The sequence below is a fragment of the Fukomys damarensis genome, unplaced genomic scaffold (assembly GCF_012274545.1).
Source record: "Fukomys damarensis isolate Sample0158 unplaced genomic scaffold, DMR_v1.0_HiC HiC_scaffold_4, whole genome shotgun sequence".
Taxonomy (NCBI): Eukaryota; Metazoa; Chordata; class Mammalia; order Rodentia; family Bathyergidae; genus Fukomys; species Fukomys damarensis.
The window spans coordinates 66631498-66649733 of NW_022900916.1; the positions used below are offsets into that span (position 1 = coordinate 66631498).

At 34.8% G+C, this 18236-nt stretch overlaps 1 protein-coding gene across 1 annotated transcript in view; it reads right to left on the bottom strand.

Annotated features, from left to right (window-relative positions):
• The window catches only part of Rundc3b (RUN domain containing 3B), a 163990-nt gene that overhangs the window by 62513 nt on the left and 83241 nt on the right, over positions 1 to 18236 (bottom strand). Inside the window, exons 5-6 of the mRNA XM_010632934.2 lie at positions 12366 to 12455; positions 10288 to 10368 (exon numbers count right to left, since the gene is read on the bottom strand). Coding sequence (XP_010631236.1) covers positions 10288 to 10368; positions 12366 to 12455 — 171 coding nt within the window. The remainder of the gene's footprint in view (positions 1 to 10287; positions 10369 to 12365; positions 12456 to 18236) is intronic.

Consider the following 18236-nt stretch of genomic DNA (forward strand, 5'->3'; position numbering starts at 1 on the left):
TATATGACAGGATCGTGCTGCACTATCCAGGCTGACCTTGAATTACTGAAGCTACTTTCTTGTTCCAGCCTCTTGAGAGCTGTGACTATAGGTGTGAGTCACCAGCTAGGAGAAGGAGAATAATTTTTAATTCTGTTAGTCACTCTTCTTATAAATCATCTCTATTACCCCTACTGATCATATACTATTGTTGTTTAGATCTAAAATGGCTCCCAGGTCTCCTGTGTTTAGAAGGAGACTGGACTGTGGGGCAGTCTAGCTGCCTGCAGTTGGAAGGTGGGGTCTGGTAAGAGGAGTGAGTCCCTGGGGGGAGCACTGGAAGAGTTTCCCTCCCTAGCTCCTCCCTTCTCTCTCTGCTCCCCTTCCACCAGGGCCATCAGCAGCTCTCCTCCGCTGTGCTCTTCTGCGGTGCCTTCCTGTCTTGGAGCCAGCTGACTATGGATTGAAACATGAGCCCAAACAATCCTCTCCTTCCTTTAGTTATGGGTTAGGTAGTTTGTCCCAGCAAGGCTGGGAAGTAACTGACACTGATTTTTTTTCCCCAGCATTAACAACTTTCCACTACATACCTCTTCTAAGAGTTGCTATTATTAAACATCAATAACATTTTTATGTATTACAATATAAAAATCAACTTTCTAAGACATTTCCTTAATTTTTTCTTCCAATTTTAAAATTTAATTTCAGTATGGATATATTTAACTTTCAGCAGCATAGTCTTATTCTCTACTTAACTCTCACAGAATTCTGACTGCAGTTATCTTTTTGAGTGCTTTTTGTTTTCTGTATTATTGCTGTTTTCTTCATGCACACTTAGAGTTGGAGTGAATGCCTGTGTTTACAGTTTCACACCATCTGCTACCCTTCCCAAGAGATGCCCTGATGACTCCCAGAAATCTGGCAGCCCAGTTACCCCTGTTCTCATTATTGTTCCTCTCTCCCACCCTCTTGGGCCTTGGCTTGCTTCACCTTATGTGAATTACCATTTCTGCATGCACTATTAATGTCAACATTTTATTATCTTAGCTGACCTATATGATCTCATCTGAAATTCTCCTTCTGTGTCCTCGGCCATGTTCTCTCAAATACATCAGACATTGTCCTGCTACACAGCCTTCACAGTGCTGTTCCCTTTGGCTGGATGCTCTTGTTCTTAATATCTATAAGCTTGTTCCCTTGTCTTTACTAAAATATCATCTTCTAAATGAGGTCTCTCTTACCATATGACTTAACAGTATGACTTAACCATGCACATCATCCTGTCTTCCTTTTTCTACTATAGGCATCTACATCTACTGCCATGTAACATGCTACACATGCTATTAATGTAAGAGGCCAGAGGCAGGGAATTTTTGTCTGTTTCTCACTGTTCTTTCCTCAATAGATAGTGCAGGGTTTAGAACACAGTAAACATTCAGCAAATACTGCTTCGATCTCTGAGCAGCCAATAATCTCCTTTCCATTCCCCTTGTTTCTGTACATTTATATATTTATTCCCTAGTATAATTTCAATAGAGTCACAAGTAATAGAGAAGATAAATTCTGTTTTAACCCATAATATTTAATAAGTCCCAGTTCCTATAAGTTGCATCCTAAATTAATTAATCAACTTAACATTCTGAGAACAATATGTATCAGAAAGCAGTGTAATTTTTAACCATATAGCTAATTTGGAAAGTAAGTTTAATTTAAATTTTAAAATAAATGTCAAAATTTAGGGGCATTTTCAGTATGGTTGTTCAATTAATAATTAATCAAAAGGATAACTGCATAAGAACATTATAATTAAATGTTTGACTTTCTAGGTACTCAAAAAAAGGAAGACAAAAATGATAATTAAAATGTACCTTAGAAATGAGGCAAAGAGTAAATGCTTTCCCACAATATTTTCCAGGTACAAGTGTAATATTACATATACATTATTTCTTTAATCTTCACGATAACCATATTTAGTCTTACTCTGCCACTTAAGAGATTTTTTCAATATTCATTCAACAAAGGAAAATGAGAATAAGATATGTAGTTCATTCAAAGTCACTCAATAAGGGGAACTGCAGTTGACATCAACATTTTTTACAACAAATAACTGCCTCACAGTGCTTCAATGAGCAAAGCAACAAAGGTCCAACCAAGTAAGCTGATGCATGGTAAATAAAAAACATGGATACATGGTGGGTTCATGCCAGCACATAGGTGTCTGTATGTATTCCTAAGACTGAGTTACTTTACCAAATGGGCAATAAAAAAGTTATTATTCTTCAAAGTGTGCTATTCTAATAAAACAGAAATACTAAAAATACTTTCAGTAGAAAAATGATACATAAGAACTTCAGGAACCATCCAACACTTTCAAGACCAAAATATTTATACATGTTTATTGGACTAATGAAAGAAATATTAATAGAAAATGAAAAATGTTTATAGTGTTTCATTATTTGTAATTATTTAAAAGAGAATAAAAGCTGAGTATGATGGCACACATCTATAATCCCATCATTCTAGAAGGCTGATTTAGGAGGACCACAAGTTTGAGTCCAGCCTGGAAAACTTAGTGACTTAACAAGACCCTATCTCAATGTGAAGAAAGGAAAGAAAGAAGGCAGAAAAACAGGAAGGGAAGTCTGAGGATGTAGCTAATGAAAAGGCCTTACGTTCAATTCCACTACCACCAAAAAAAAAAAAAAAAAAAGGAAGAATAAATAAAAAGAGAAAAGAAAAGGAGGGTAAGAATTTCTCTTATTTAATGTATTTATAATTAAAATTATATTTTAATAAAGATATATACAGAATACAATTTCCTTGTTGAAATTTCTAAAAGTGTTACACCCTTCAGAGAAATTTTTTGTCCAACTAATGAGGTTTAGAAATACTAGAAGGTACTCATTAATTCTCAAAACATGTTATCTATTGCATGTCTATTATGAGCTAAATACTGTTCTAGGTAACAAGGATGCAGGAATAAACCAAAACAAAAGTTCTTGCCTTTTTGGAGTTTTCATTCCAGTGGAAGAAGAGAAATAATATATCATGTGTTATACAGCAATGATCACTGTGGCAAAAGTTAAGGGGCTGAAGGACATAGGGTGAGTGGGATGATATTTTAAGTCCAGAGTTCAGTGAAGGATTCATAGTAAGGTGCTACTAAGCAAAGTTTTACAGAAGATGAGGGAATAGTCATGACAGTACCAGAGAGCCTTGCTTCTAGGGCAGAGACCAGAAAGGACAAAGACCCTAATGCACAGGTGTGCTTGGTACGCTACAGAAACAGCAAGGCCAGTGAGAAAGAGGAGAAGATGAGTTTGGAGAGTCGGTAGAGGCCATATCATGAAGAAATTTTCTCTTTCACCTTGAGTTAGAAAAAGGCTTCTGCAAAGTTTTAAAAAGAGGAATAAAATGATCTGACTTACATTTCAAAAGGGGTCACTCTAACTCTTCTATGAAGAGTTAACTACAGGAGACAAAAGTAAAGGCACAGAGACTGCAAATCTCCAGATTTAAATTAAGGAAGAATTGCCCAAGATTGTTGATGGATTCTGTGTTGTGAGATATGGAAGAAAAATGTATGGATGTCTCCAAAGTTTGCACCATAAGTAAGTGTAATGATGGAGGTATTAGTTTTGGAATGGGAAAAAAAGTAAAATTTTTTGGAGAGATTAGGAGTTCAATTTTGTACAAATTACCTTTTAAAAAAGAGTCAATGTAAATACAGAAAATGGTTCAGGAACAATCCCTGAAATATTTCAATATTCAGAGGTTGAGGAAATGAGAGGAAACTCTAAACTGAGTGAGAAGGTAAATCAGAGAAGTTCTGATGAGAGTAATACCCTTGGATTTGCTAATGAGACATCACTGCTGACTTTGAAAACCTCAACCTTTGAGTGTTGAGTAAAGCTTAGTTTAAACTTTAAATAGTTTAAAAGGTAACAAAACAAAACAACAACAAAAAACAAACCCTGGAGACATATTAGTAATAAAAAGAGAAATATTTAGAAGTAAATCTGGTGTTCCAAAAGGATTTATTGTGCTCTTAGAATGGGGAAAGTAACAACTTGGTTATGTAGTGTTGTGAGATACACATGCTTTCAACTATAGTGTTTGGCATATAACTCTACAGCTCTTGTTATTTTCTAAGTGACTAGAATAATAGGTTAAAGTATTTGGCCTTTTATTCTTAGCTCTTACAGCAATTGTCAAACAGTTTCAGAGCAATGGAGGTGAAAGACTCTTTGGTTATAATGCTGGACCACTTTAGGCCTCAGAAAGCAAAAACAATCAGTTTCAGTCTCCTCTACCACCCCCCCCACTTTGCCTTCTGCCTGCCCTTCTGCCATTAAATCCAGAATTTCTCTTTCTCAAGATGGGTCAGAGAAAGTAAAAATATACCTTAATACTGTCCTGCCTTTCTGTCTAGAGCTGCCTGTGAAGCAATTCTCTGACCTACCATCTCTGATAACATCCCCACTTCAGAAGAGGTCTTGCTCCATACCCAGGAGGAAGAAATGCTGGAGAGGACAGATCTACAGACCTGCCTCCTCAGGTATCCTCATTCAGTCTATGAGCATCAGATCACACCCATGTCCAAGTGGCTGTCTATGCTGCAGTCTTGCCTATGAGGTAGGGTCTCCATAAAACCCAAAGACAAAGGCTGAAGAGCTTTGGGGGCAGCTGAACACATACAGGCTGGCAGAAAGCTAAACAAGAACTCATCCACTTGCTAGAGGGTGGTAAACTCAATGCTCCTGCATGTTTCACACCTTGCCTTATGTATTTCCTCATCAATTTGCTTATGTGTATCCTTTACAATAAACAAGAAATGTAGCTAAACGTTTTCTTGAGTTCTGTGAGGAACTCTAGCAAATTAATTGGGCATAAAGATGGTTCCAGGAAGCTCAATTTGTAGCTGGTCTGTCAGAAGTCCCAGAGGCCCAGACTTTGGATTGTGTCTCAGGGGACTGAAACTATCTTCAGGTAAATTAGCACAGGAATTAAACCCAGCTGATTTCTTCAATATGGTGTCTACTGCACAGCTGCTTGCCTTGTTGCTGGTAGGGAGAAATTCCCACACATTTGGGGATCACCAGACGTGACCAGTGGTGTGAGACCTTAGAAGAAACTGAGTTTGTTTCTGTACTCTTTTTAGAACTATGGTATGTGGAAGATCTATTTCTCTCAACATGTTTTTTTTTTTTTAATCCTTCCTTGCTTATCCCCTCTGCTCCACATAGACACTTCATTTCCTCGAGTCTCCATTTCAGTTCTTCCTAGGCCTGCTTCCCCTACAAGGGTTGGGTCGCCACAGCTCTTGGAAAAGAGGGATGGTCAATGGGAGAGACTAACTGATGGAGCAAAGGACTTAAGAGAAAAGAGGATGTAGTACACAGGTCAAAGGATTGGCCTCAAATACAAGTGATTTGTTTATATATTGTGAGAAGGGGAAGTCAAAACACATATATAAATATAGGGATATAAAGGAACACATATATAAATATATATTCTAAATATAGGAAGGGCAACTTAACAGTATATTAATGATATACAGTCTCTTTAGGTCAATAATTTTATTTGTAGACATTTACCTCCTTAGGAGATAATGATAACTAAATAAAAGACTTAACTATAAGAATGTTGATGACAGCATTATGTGTAAAAGTGAAAAATGAAGAAATCATAAATAATCAATAATCATTAATTACAAAAAGTTTTAGGTTTAAAATTTATTCAACAAGAAAATGTTTGCATAAGAAGAATAGAGTGATCCAAAATAAACAGCCTAATGACATATTTCAAGTTCTCAGAAAGAACAATTCATGAAGGAAGAAAAAGACCTCTAAAATAAAAATTATAACACTCTGAAAAAAGAGACAGAAGAGGATATAAGAAAATGCAAAGATATCCTCTGCTCCTGGGTAGGAAGAATCAACACAGTGAAAATGGCCATACTACCAAAACTGCTATATAGATTCAATGCAATCTGGATTGAAATTTTAACAGTGTATTTTACAGAACTAGAAAAAATAATCAAAAAATTGATTTGGAACAAGAAGAAACCTAGAATAGCAAAAGCAATTCTAGGCAACAGAGACATGACAGGGGGTATCACAATCCCTAACTTGAAACTATACTACAAAGCTGCTGTGATAAAAGCATGGTACCAGCAAAGAAAAAGACGTGAGGATCAGTGGAATAGATTGGAAGATACAGAAACAACTCCAGATGTACCCAGCTACCTCATCTTTAACAAAGGAGCCAACCATCCTCATTGCAGGAAAGACAGCCTCCTTAATAGATTGTGTTAGAAAACGTGAATTTCAACCTGCCAAAGATTAAAACTAGACCCTTGTCTTTCACCATGCACTAAACTAAAATCCAAGTGGATTAAACATCTAAATATTAAAACAGAAACACTAAACTTGCTGGAAGATAAGTTAGGCAGAACTCTCAAAGACATTGGCATAGGAAAAGACTTTATGAACAAATCCTCAGTAGCACGGGAACTAGCAGAAAGAATTAACAACTGGGATCTCACCTTATTAAGAAGCTTCTGTACTGCCAAAGAAACCACCAACAGAGCTAAGAGACAACCTATGATGTGGGAAAAAAATTTTACCAGCTACTTCTCAGACAAAGGACTATTATCTAGAATATATAAAGAACTCAAAAAAGTCAGGCTCCCTAAATATAAAGAAAGAATTAAAAAACGGGCATCTGAAATGAACAGACATTTCTCAGACAAAGAAGTAAAAGCAACAAGTAAATATATGAAAAAATGGTCAACATCATTGGTCATTCGAGAGATGCAGATGAAAACAACACTGATATTTCACTTCACCCCAGAAAAAATGGCTGCTATCAAGAAATCAACCAATAACAAATGTTGGTGGGGTTGTGGGGAGAAAAGAACTCTTCTCCAATGTTACTGAGAGTGCAGACTGGTGCAACCACTGTGGAAATCAATACGGGGATACCTCAATGAACTAGGATTAGAGATTCCATTTGACCTAGCTATCCCTCTGCTAGGTATCTTTCCAAAAGAATTTAAAAAATCATACTACAGTAATATATGCATGCCCATGTTTATAGTGGCACAGTTTGTAATAGCTAAAGCTTGGAAACGGCCCAAATGCCCATCATTTGGGGACTGGATAAAGAAGATATGTGTTTTTTTAAAAAAATAAAATGGAGTACTATTCAGCCATAAAGAATGAGAAACTGCAGTCATTCATAGGAAAACAGATGCATATTGAGGCCATACTCTTAAGTGAAATACATAAGACACACATGTGTTAATACTGAATAGTTTCTCTGGTGTGAAAAAATAAAAGTGTAAATAAGATCCAAATTGTTTAACTGAAAATGTGAAATAGGAAGAAAAGTGCTAAAGGTATAGGGGAAGTGGGAAGGGTAGAGGAAAGGAAATAAGGGAAAAGAGAACATATGAGAAAAGGGAAAAATGGAAACAAAGTCTTTGTAAATAGGGGAGGGTGGAGGGGTTGCAGAGAAGGCAGTGGTATGGGGAAAAAATAAGAACCAAGATCTGTCATGTAAAGGTACAAGATCCCAATGATGAATGTAACTGTACTGTATACCTAAAATGTACCAATAAACTCAATGAAAAAAAAGACCAAACAATGCAAATCTGAAACCAATAGAAAGAAAAAAAATTATAAGATCAGAGTAGAAATTAATGAAATTGAGACTAAAAAAATAAAGGATCAATGAATCAGAGTTGGCTCTTTGAAAGGATATGTAAGGGTTCTGGGACTGAGGAGGTAGAAGGAGAGAGGGGGAAGGAAAAGTAAGGAGTGACATGGGATACATATATGAATTAATTCTCCCAGGATGACTGTTTTAAATTTATGGCAAAAAGTAATATGGAGAAAGCAACTGTTTCCTCGCCAGCATACAACCTGAAACATACAATCACTTTATTTTTATTTTTTTGGTACTGGGGATCAAACTGGGGACCTTGTGCTTGCGAGGCAGGCAGCAGAGCCACTGAGCTAAATCCCCAGCCCCGTGCACTGACTTTAAATATAAACGGGCTTATATTTACACATTTTGTATGTTAATTTCAGTAGGATAAAACTTCATTTTAAAAAGATATTTTTAACTTAACATTTTAAAGAGTTCAACTTCACCAGTAACTCAATAAAGGCAAATTAAAATAACAGTATATCACTTATAAAATTTGCCACATTCTTCATGATTTTAGTTGGAGTGGGAAGCAGGTGTTTTCACATACTGCCGATACAAAATGAATCGGTCTATATCTCCAGAGCGCACTCTGACAGGGTATTTCAAAAGTTCATCCCAGAAATCCCATTTCTGATATTTTAACTTAAGGAAATAATCAAGGTTCTACATAAAAATATGAAATTACAAGGATAACTACAGCAATCCATATAATGATGAATAACTGAATATATCCTAAAATTCCCAGCAATAACTGGATAAGCATCCTATACAGACAATGGAATCTACTCCTTTTAAGAAATGAAACTGAAGGGGCCAGGGATTTAGCTGAGTTGGTACCATGCCTGCCTCCCAAGTACAAAGTCCTCAGTTTGATCCCTAGTTCTGCCAAAAAAGAAAGAAAGGAAGGATGGACGGAAGGAAGGAAGGAAGGAAGGAGAAATGATGCTGAAGAAAGATAGTTATTGGCACACAAATTGTTCATTATATAGTTTTAAGGGAAACAATACATGTATATTATATTAGACTTTCACTAAAGAAAAAAACGTATGCTTAGAGAAGGCTAAAAAGCTATCTAACAAAATGTTAAGACATGAGCATCTGTTTCTTGAAGGTAGAGTAACAACATTTTTTTGTACTTTTCTGTATTTTTAAATTTTTCTTCAAGGAATATATATTTCTAAGTAAATTAAAAGAAGTAAGTTGGGGAGAAAGGAGAGAGCCCAATAGTTTCTTAAAATTAGGAACCCCATAGGGTTTTTAAAAATCGTGTCCTATGTGCCTGTGAAAGCAATTCAGTTTTGAATTTGTTGGTTATTTATGGTAATTAGGATAGCTTAAGTCTTTCTAATAAGAAAAACTTCAGGACCAGTAATGCTAACTGGCTTATGACTGGGTTGAATTGTATTTCTGTTTTCATTTTAGTATCCTTTATGTAAGATTGTAGGAATTCTTCAGTATATGAGTGAACAGGTTATTCATGTATGTTTGGATTAATATGTTTAAAAAGTATAAAAATTTTAGACAAAAAATTATTAAGCAGTTGCAGATATGGGACCTAGTACTAAATACAGAGAGTACCAGTTGACAAGTTTCCCTTATTGTATCTTGCAAGCATTGTAATACATTCTATAGCCTCTTCCATGTAAGAGAATAAAATAAGCATTTAATTTAGCTTTCTTTTAATTAAGTCATTTCTTAATCACTGAGAATAGCCTTTCTACCTGCAATGTGATGACTTAATTCCTACTTCCAGAAGATATCTTACTCTTTAATTCCAGACTTGCATTCTGCCCACTCAACCACAAAGTAGTTGTGTGACTCCTGATAAGTTATTTAACTTCTATGTGTTTCAGCTTTCTTATCTGCAAAACAGAGGAAGTGTTGTCTACCTCACCATTTTGTAAGGACTAAATAAATTAACAGAAATAAAGCATTTAGTGCCTGATATATAATAGACATTCAGTAAATATTATTACTGTTTTGAAATATTCATTATTTTCACAAAATGTCCTATAAGTCAATATATTCCAAACAATATATTTGTATACTTGCTCAAAATATTTCTTGCTGTTTTTTTTACAGACATAATGCAATAAGAATCATCCCTTTACCCAAGGTATGCACTTGAGTTAGAAATCTTGGTGTCATAATACACTATTCCTCTTTCTTCCACACCATTCAAAATATCTTCAAATTCCCCTTCTGAAATATCAGCGACTTCTTTTACTAGATAGTGGTTTTCTTTGATGTTCATTATTCTTTATAATGAAGATAAAATAAAAAATAATTAAATAGTAAGTTATAGGCTTGAAGTCTAATGGACCATTTCAGAGCAATTAAAAGCTATTGCTGTTCTATAATAATTACAGCAATATTAATGTTTTTGTGTTTAAAAACATATTGAGACTGTAATTATGAAAAAGGTATGTAGTTACATAAATACTAAAATGCAACTGGAATTTATACTATAATCATTCCTAAAACTGAAACAAATGTTTTATAAAAAGTACCCTCACCTAGATGATCACTGCACAATAACAGACATTCAATTATGAGTTAAGATTTTACAACATGTTTCAAAGTCGCAAGTACCTTTGTGTAAACTTCAAATATGGAGTATAGTCTATTACAGCAGGGAAACTGCCATCCAAACCTTCTCCCTTTAGGCAGAAGCTAAAAAGTAGACAATAAACATTCTGTATCAATACATAAACATGACATAACTTCAACTGTTATATACAATTCTTGCTGAACATCATTCATCCCATTTTAGGTCAATTTTCTTTTATTTGCAATTTGTTACCTGTTCCCTAAAACTCCTCAAAAATATTCTACCAATGACAAAGCACTGTACAAACACACTGTTACATAATATTTTATCAAGAGGCAAAAGTAAAAATTTGTTTCAAATGATGATTTGTTTTGTACATTTAGAAGCAAGTTCTCAGATGATACTATATACCCCCTAAAACATCTGATGGATTAGAAAACAAGAGGAAAAGGCTTGGATTTTAGTCCTAGGATGGATGCTGGAAATCCTCTCCTTTCCAGTCGACCCTTCAGCTGATATGAACAAGGCAAAGGCCAAGAGATTATTGCCCAGACTCAGGTGATGAGTCTTGCAGAGCTAATAAAGGAAATCTAGCCCTCGGTTGATTTTAAATGATGGAACAAACCAAAAAAAGAAAAAAAAAACTTCTTTAGTTTTATGATTTCTATTGTTAAAATAATAAAAAACATCTAGAAAGATGTCTGTTATATAAAAGAAAGGGACATCCTATAGGTATACAAATAAGGTGTAGGGTGAACTTTCAAAGGAAAAAGTCATCTACAAACTACCACCTTCTAGCTTGTTTCACAAGTCTGTTTACTGAAATACCTGTTCCACTGTATTAATATTGATATTTTTCCAGACTTAAACAGGGTACAATTAAAGTGACAATGCTTTATATGGGCTTTCCTTAATTTACAGAAACATTCTTAATACATCTTTATGATATTTACTTTCACATGATTACACAGTGTTAATGGGTTACAATAAACCAATAGTTAACATCATTATCCCAGGCGTTTTATTTTGTTAACAAAAAGCAACAAACATATAAAACCAAGGCTTTAAAGAATTTAGACAAAGCCATGCAAAAAGTTAACAATCTCACAGGAATAAAAAACAAAACAAAACAAAACCTTTCTACCTATGAAGTTCATCCAAAAATCAAACAAATTAATACTGGTTTATTAAGTCATAACCAGAAGAAACTTATAAAATAACATTTTGAAAACTGATTTACCAGATAAAGATAACTTCAGTGAAAATGGCAGATTTTTAAATTTAAGACCTAAAGTCATTTAAATCTTATTTTGTTAATATTGCATTCTTGAATTTTCAAATCTTCTATTTCCATAAAAATATTATCTTTCATTCATTCTTTCAGTTTTCTTATAGGCAAACTTTTAAAATTTAATTTTATTGATACATTTTAGGTATACAATACGTAGACAAACTTTTAACTTTCTTTTATCTTATTTTTGCAGCCCTGGGGATTGAATTCAATACCTTCCTACGAAATACTCCACCAACTCTTTTTTTATTTTTCATTTTGAGTAAGGGTCTTGCTCAGTCTCTAAATTGCCCAGGCTAGGCTCAAAATTATGATCCTCCTTCCTCAGCCTCCCAGAGTGCTGGGATTACAAGCATGCACCACCATACCTGGTTTAAACGTTCTGCCTTTAATATAACATAAACTCTGGTATCAACTAAAGAAATGCAAAAAGATTCTTCCATAAATCTAGAAAGAATTTACAATGCCTATTTCTAGTACTTGTTATCTTAGTCTGAAACCAATCTATCTCATTGAAAATAAAAACAAATATTAAGATCCAAAACCTTCCTTCAGTGCTGGTAGCATGGTGCCTGGTGGCGGTACGAGGTGGATATAGTCTAAGCTTTCATTTTATACAAGCAAATAAGCTGTCAGTTCTTTAAGTTAGAGACCATCACTTTCTAAGAGAAAAGTCATTTAGAAAATGAACTGATTTGGAAGGGATATGAATCAAATAGATACTCAACTGTTTTATTTAGAATACTGAAAAAGAAAAATTATAAGTAGAAACTAGTAAGAAGTAGAAGTATAACAAGAAAACTTACATTTTAGTTAAATACTACATACCTGAAATCAATAGCATTTAGCCCAAGCAGCATGCCAGCTAGCATATTTGCTTCCTCACCTAAGACAATTGCTCCATCGTCGTAAAATCTCCTGAGAGTGAATTAAATATATAAAATTTAAAAGAGAATAAAGTTTGATCTCAGCAAATCATTTAGTCTGAAATAACTGTAAAATAATTATTTATTTATATAAATTTCATTTATATAAAAACTTAGATCACTGAAATCCTGAAGATACCAAAAAGAAAAAAGAAAGAAAAGCTAAAGCTGACATGATAACAAAAAGGATTCTCCCCAAGTATTTTCATCTTGATTAAAAATAATCCTCAAAATGACTTTTCTAATGGGTCTGGAGTGCCCAGAATTTTTCCCTAGTAGTAAAGCACTATGAATGTAAAGTGAAAAGTAGTAAATGCAGTCATTTATGCTGGCCTGTCTCTCAAATTACGTAGACCATAATCTTATTCTTTCCAGTATGTGGCAGTTATGGAGGAGTTTTAGTCTTGCTTTTGTCCAAGTCTTTTCTATTCCTCTATTCCTTTCTTATGGAATGGTAATATTTGCCCTGTGCCATTGCACCTTAGGGTTATATAACTTGTTTTATATTTTCACAGAGGTTCACAGCTAAGGGTTTGCCTTGAATCTTAGAATCGACTTGAACTTTTAAAAAATGCTAGAACTGTTGAGACTTTGAAGAGGTAATTGTATTTCCAGTCCTATGCAGGATATTGTGTTATGGTAGGTGGTATCTCAGTCACTTCCCTGTTCCTAGACAGAACATGTGACAAATACAATTTAAAGAGGAGAGGTTTATTTTGGCTCACAGTTTCAGTTCATGATCAGCTGGCTCAAGACAGAAAAAGGATGGCAGGGGCATCATGAAGGAAAAGCACTCACACTATGGTGACAGAAAGCAAAGAGTGAAGGGAAGAGCCAGGGAGGAAGATACACCCTTTCAGGATATGCTTCTAGTGACCCCCTTTTCTGACCAGTCTCCACCTCTGAACAGCACAAGTTCAGCTATGAACTTACAAGCAGACTATTCATGCATGAGTACAGCATCCCCATGACCCAGTCACCTTTCAGAAGCCTACCTCTGAATACATGGGGCTGTTGGGGGACACTCTAGATCTAAACTGTAACAGATGGAAGTATGAATTTGCTGTTGCATTTACTTGGGGATTAAGTATGGTATAAAGAGATGTGTTTTGGTAGCAAGTTGAAAAGGGTGGGGTATGGCAGTTAGGGTGGGGTTCAACTTGATTGGAAATCGGTGGAACAAATTTCTAGAGATGTCTGGGTGGGACGTGGAGACATGGCCTTGGGCTGTTTTAGTTTTTTGCCTTGGTCTGTTTTTTAACCTGCTTCTTCTCTAGTACTCTTGCTCTGCTCTCCTTCTTGGTTGCCATGAACAACCAGTTTTGCTCCAAGATGTGCTTCCTTCCTCTATGATGTCTCTGCCTTGGAGCCAGGAAATCATGGGCTGAAACCATGAGCTTATTAATCCTCCCCTTTTCAGTTTGTGGGTACTGGGTATTGTATCTTTTTTGTTTGTTTGTTTGTTTGTTTGTTTTTGTTTTTTTGAGACAGGGTCTCACTATGTAGTTGAGACTGATCTGGAACTCACTATGTAGCCCAGGCTGGTCTCCAAGTCACAGCGATCCTCCTGTCTCAGTCTCCTGAGTGCTGGGATTAAAGGTGTGCACCACCACGCCCGGCAGGGGTACTGTATTTTAATGACAAGAAAACTGTCTAATATAATTTATAACAAAAGAATTTATTACAAGGGTTACTGATTTAAATTAAGAAGTTGGAAGGTGTGATCACTACTAATACAGTATATGCTAACTTCCCCCACCCAGTATATGCTAACTTTAATAGGACAGGCTACCAAGGTGGCTACCTACAAAAAAGGAACTACTCATTATCATTTTGACAAAAATGTGAATATGGATCTGTCTTTACTAACTCATGTAAAACTTGCTGTTTTGGTTAATATTCATTTTTAAAATTCTTTTGAGAAAATAATCATAATAGAGCCTAAGGCATTTTTTATAAAACACTGTAATATGTAATAACTAGTTTATGTTTAATAACCAGATACTGTTGCATTTTTGTATCTATTTATTTTACATACCATGACTGTCACTCCACTAAAATATAACATCATTTAATAACTGAAATGTCTTGCTCCTTTTAGTATTCATAAACTTATAAAGGCTGCAAAAAGACTTAAACCATCAATTCTGAATAGTTGGTCATGGTTTGCCAATTTTTTTTTTTTGTGGTAGAGGAGATTGAACTCGGGTCCTTGCGCTTGCGAGGCAGGGCCACTGAACCGCTGAGCTAAATCCCCGGCTCTAGTTTGCCAATTTTATAAACATCATTTAATAGTTGAGAAAAAAAAATGAAGTACCTAAGATGTAATCCTTAGTCTCAAATTTACCATCAACACAAAGGTTAAAATAATTTTCTAAAGCTCATGTAAATGAACTAACCAAGGAGGCAACCCAATTCTTATTTCAAATTCTATATATCTTCTATTAAACCATATTGCTTCTTGTAAAGCCCAAACATTTAAAGAGAATTCAACCTATGGCTCATAAAGAATTTTAAATGAATAAGAAGTATGATGATGAAAATAAGAGACAGCTATTTACCTCTGACAGATATAAGGCTGTAAGCAAATATGGTAGGGGCTAACCTGGAATACATACTGTACTCAAGAGCTGCTTTTACTAATTTACATAAAAGAGAAACACTAAAATCTCCAGCCTAAGAAAGGCTAGTAAAATAAGTAAGGTCTTCTAAATATTCATTTGAAATATTTCATGAATAGTTACTTAGAAAAGTACATGCTCCTGAGATTTGTGTCCCCACCCCATGACTAAATTGTCTGTTGGCAGAATACATTACCGAATCCTGGAAGAACCATGTTTCCAGTGATTCTAGACCATCATATTTTGTGGGACATATTCTTTTAAAAGGAATTCTGTTTCTTAATACTGGGAATCACCCATTATTCCTCTATTTCTTATGTAAGGAAAAGTCTATTTTTAAAATTTCCTGTAATGAGCCCACCATGGTTTGTAATTATACTCCAAGAGTCAGGTCAAAAATATTCTTGCTTGCTTATCAGTGTCATCATTGTGTTAAAGACTGCTGAATGATAACAAAAACAAAATTAGCTAATTTCAAAATTTTTTAAAAGTCTAAATATCTTTTATATTTTTGTACACAAAATATTGTTTTAATGAGATAGGGGCTCTTTACTTTTACTCAGCAGTAAATGCATCATTTTTACAATTAATGAGTTTTTTAAAAAAACAGGTGAAATGCTAACTATATGTGAAGTCAATGATTCTACTCAAATAAAATAATAACTCAAGCAACACTGCACAGGCCTGATTTAATATAACAGCAACACAGGACAAATTAAGTAGAAAAGGGTAGTTAAGACAACTGTCCATATTAAGGTTAATTTTTTTCATTATTAGTTCTGGTTAGGAAAAATGCATTTTTCAGGACATGTACTTCTAAGTTTGAGATAATATATTTTAAAAAAAATTAGTACATAGAAAACAACTGAACTAATATGAAAATAATTTTCTTATCTTTAATTGAAGATTTAAGTCATTTTTAAGTATTAAATAGGTAGAAACTATTTGGGAAAATTAATTCTGTATGCCTTAAACTAAGATACAAATAATTTTTTACTCTAAATCTGATTCTTGTTATAATTACTTTCAAAAGATAATAAAAGTTCAATGATTTCATTTATTTACATTAGATGATGTCATTAAGTACAGTTTTGAATTTTAAAAGGAAAAATTACAAGTAATTACTATAATCTGGAATAAAATATTCCAGTTTTTATTAAGTATCTTACCTTATCATCCCAATCCTCTACTCCCTGCGGACTGGGGATTAAATGTAGGGCCTCACACTGAGCTAGGTCCCCAGGCCCCCCCCCCCGCTTTAAGAATGATTGTTTGTGGTATGGGAGACTGAGCCCATAGGAGCTACATTCCCAGCCCCGCCTTTTTTTTTTTTCAATTTTGAGACAGTGTCTTGTTAAGTTGCCCATGCTGGCTTCTACTTGCAATTCCCCTCCCTCAGCCTCCCAAGTAACTAGGATTACAAGTGTATGCCATCACACTTCGTTTACGTATACTCTTTCCAATTGTTTATATGCTGGCTAGAAAATTCTCCTTAGGTACAAATATTTAAAATAATGCACTTCTAAGACAATACACTTGCAAACTGAATTGTCCATGAACAGAAGCATTCATGAGCAAGGTATTACTGTAACCGCACATTTCTTTTCTAGGATTAAGGGTGGTACATAATTGGTTCTTATGGTATGTTAATATCTAATTTGTATTGGATGATACTATTCTAGCTGATTCACTTGAAATTGTTGCTATTTCTCTGTAAGCCAACATTCAGATTGCATTTGTGACATTAACAACACTGGATTACATTTCCAGAAAACTTGGGTGCTGGGCTAACTGTGCTGCATTCTCCCCTCCTGAATAAATCAAGGTGGGCAGATCATGGGCTGAGGCAAAGAATTAGAGTTAGCTATGGCCAAAGTACATCACTGAAAATCAACTAACCAGATCTCTATACTAGCAACCAAGTCTTCACACTATAAGAATTCACAAACCTCAGCAAGAAACAAATAGAAACATGAGACAACAAGACAACATGCCTCTCAAAACTCCTAACTACCCCAGGACCAATGCAGTGGGTACTTGAAGGCCAGAATAGTATAAGCAACACCAATTTGTCAAGAGGATAACAGAGGAAGTTATAAAAGAGCTCAAAGAGATACTCAAAGATTAGAGAAGATATAACTAAACAGATAATGGAAATAATTAAAAACAAACAGAAACTTTAAGAAGACACTAATAAAAAGATAGATAAGCTAAACAAAATGTTGCAACATGAGTGATCAGTTTACCAAAGAATTAGAGTCCATGAAAATATTTCTAATAGAAATCCAGGAGATCAAAAATCATGCAAAAAGTATGGACAGCAAAACCAAACAATGTGAGGACAGAATTTCAATGATGTCTTCACAGAAGACGATATATTCAAAGACCAATTACACAAAGACACCTTGAGGGCCAGGGATTTAGCTCAGTGGTTCCACTGCCTGCCTTGCAAGTGCAAGGTCCCGAGTTTGATCCCCAGTACCTAAAAATAAAAAATAAAGACACCTTGAAAATAAGAGAACATAAAAAAGGGATCCAACAATTGCTAGATTATGCAAAGAAGACTAATCTAAGAGTAACTGGAATAAATGAAAAATCAGTTTTAGTATATGTGCTGCCAAAGCGAGCACAGTAAATGAAAAATCAGAAGACAACACAAATGGCATACAAAACTTGTTCACAGAAATAATGGCATAAAACTCCCCAAATATAAGGAAAGAAATAAACATGCAGAAAAGTGAGGCATATAGATCCCTAAACAACCATGACGAAAGGTGAACCTCTCCACACCACATTGTACTTGAAATACCCGAAGTCCATCCTAGGGACAAAAATCGTAAAAGCTGTTAAAGAAAGGCAACAAATCACATATAAATTTCAACCCAGTAGAATAAGAGGAGACATCTCTACACAAAAGTTAAAGGTCAGGAGAACTTAGAGTAAAGTGTTTCAAGAAAAAGATCACAACTTCCAACTCTGATTTATACATCTTGTAAAACTTTCCTTTAAAATTGATAGAGAAATAAAGTATTTCCATGACAAGGGATACCTCAAAAAATTTATGACAGTTGGGGATTTAGCTCAGAGGCACAATGCCTGCCTTGCAAGCACAAAGTCCTGAGTTTAATCCCTGGTAACACACACACACACAC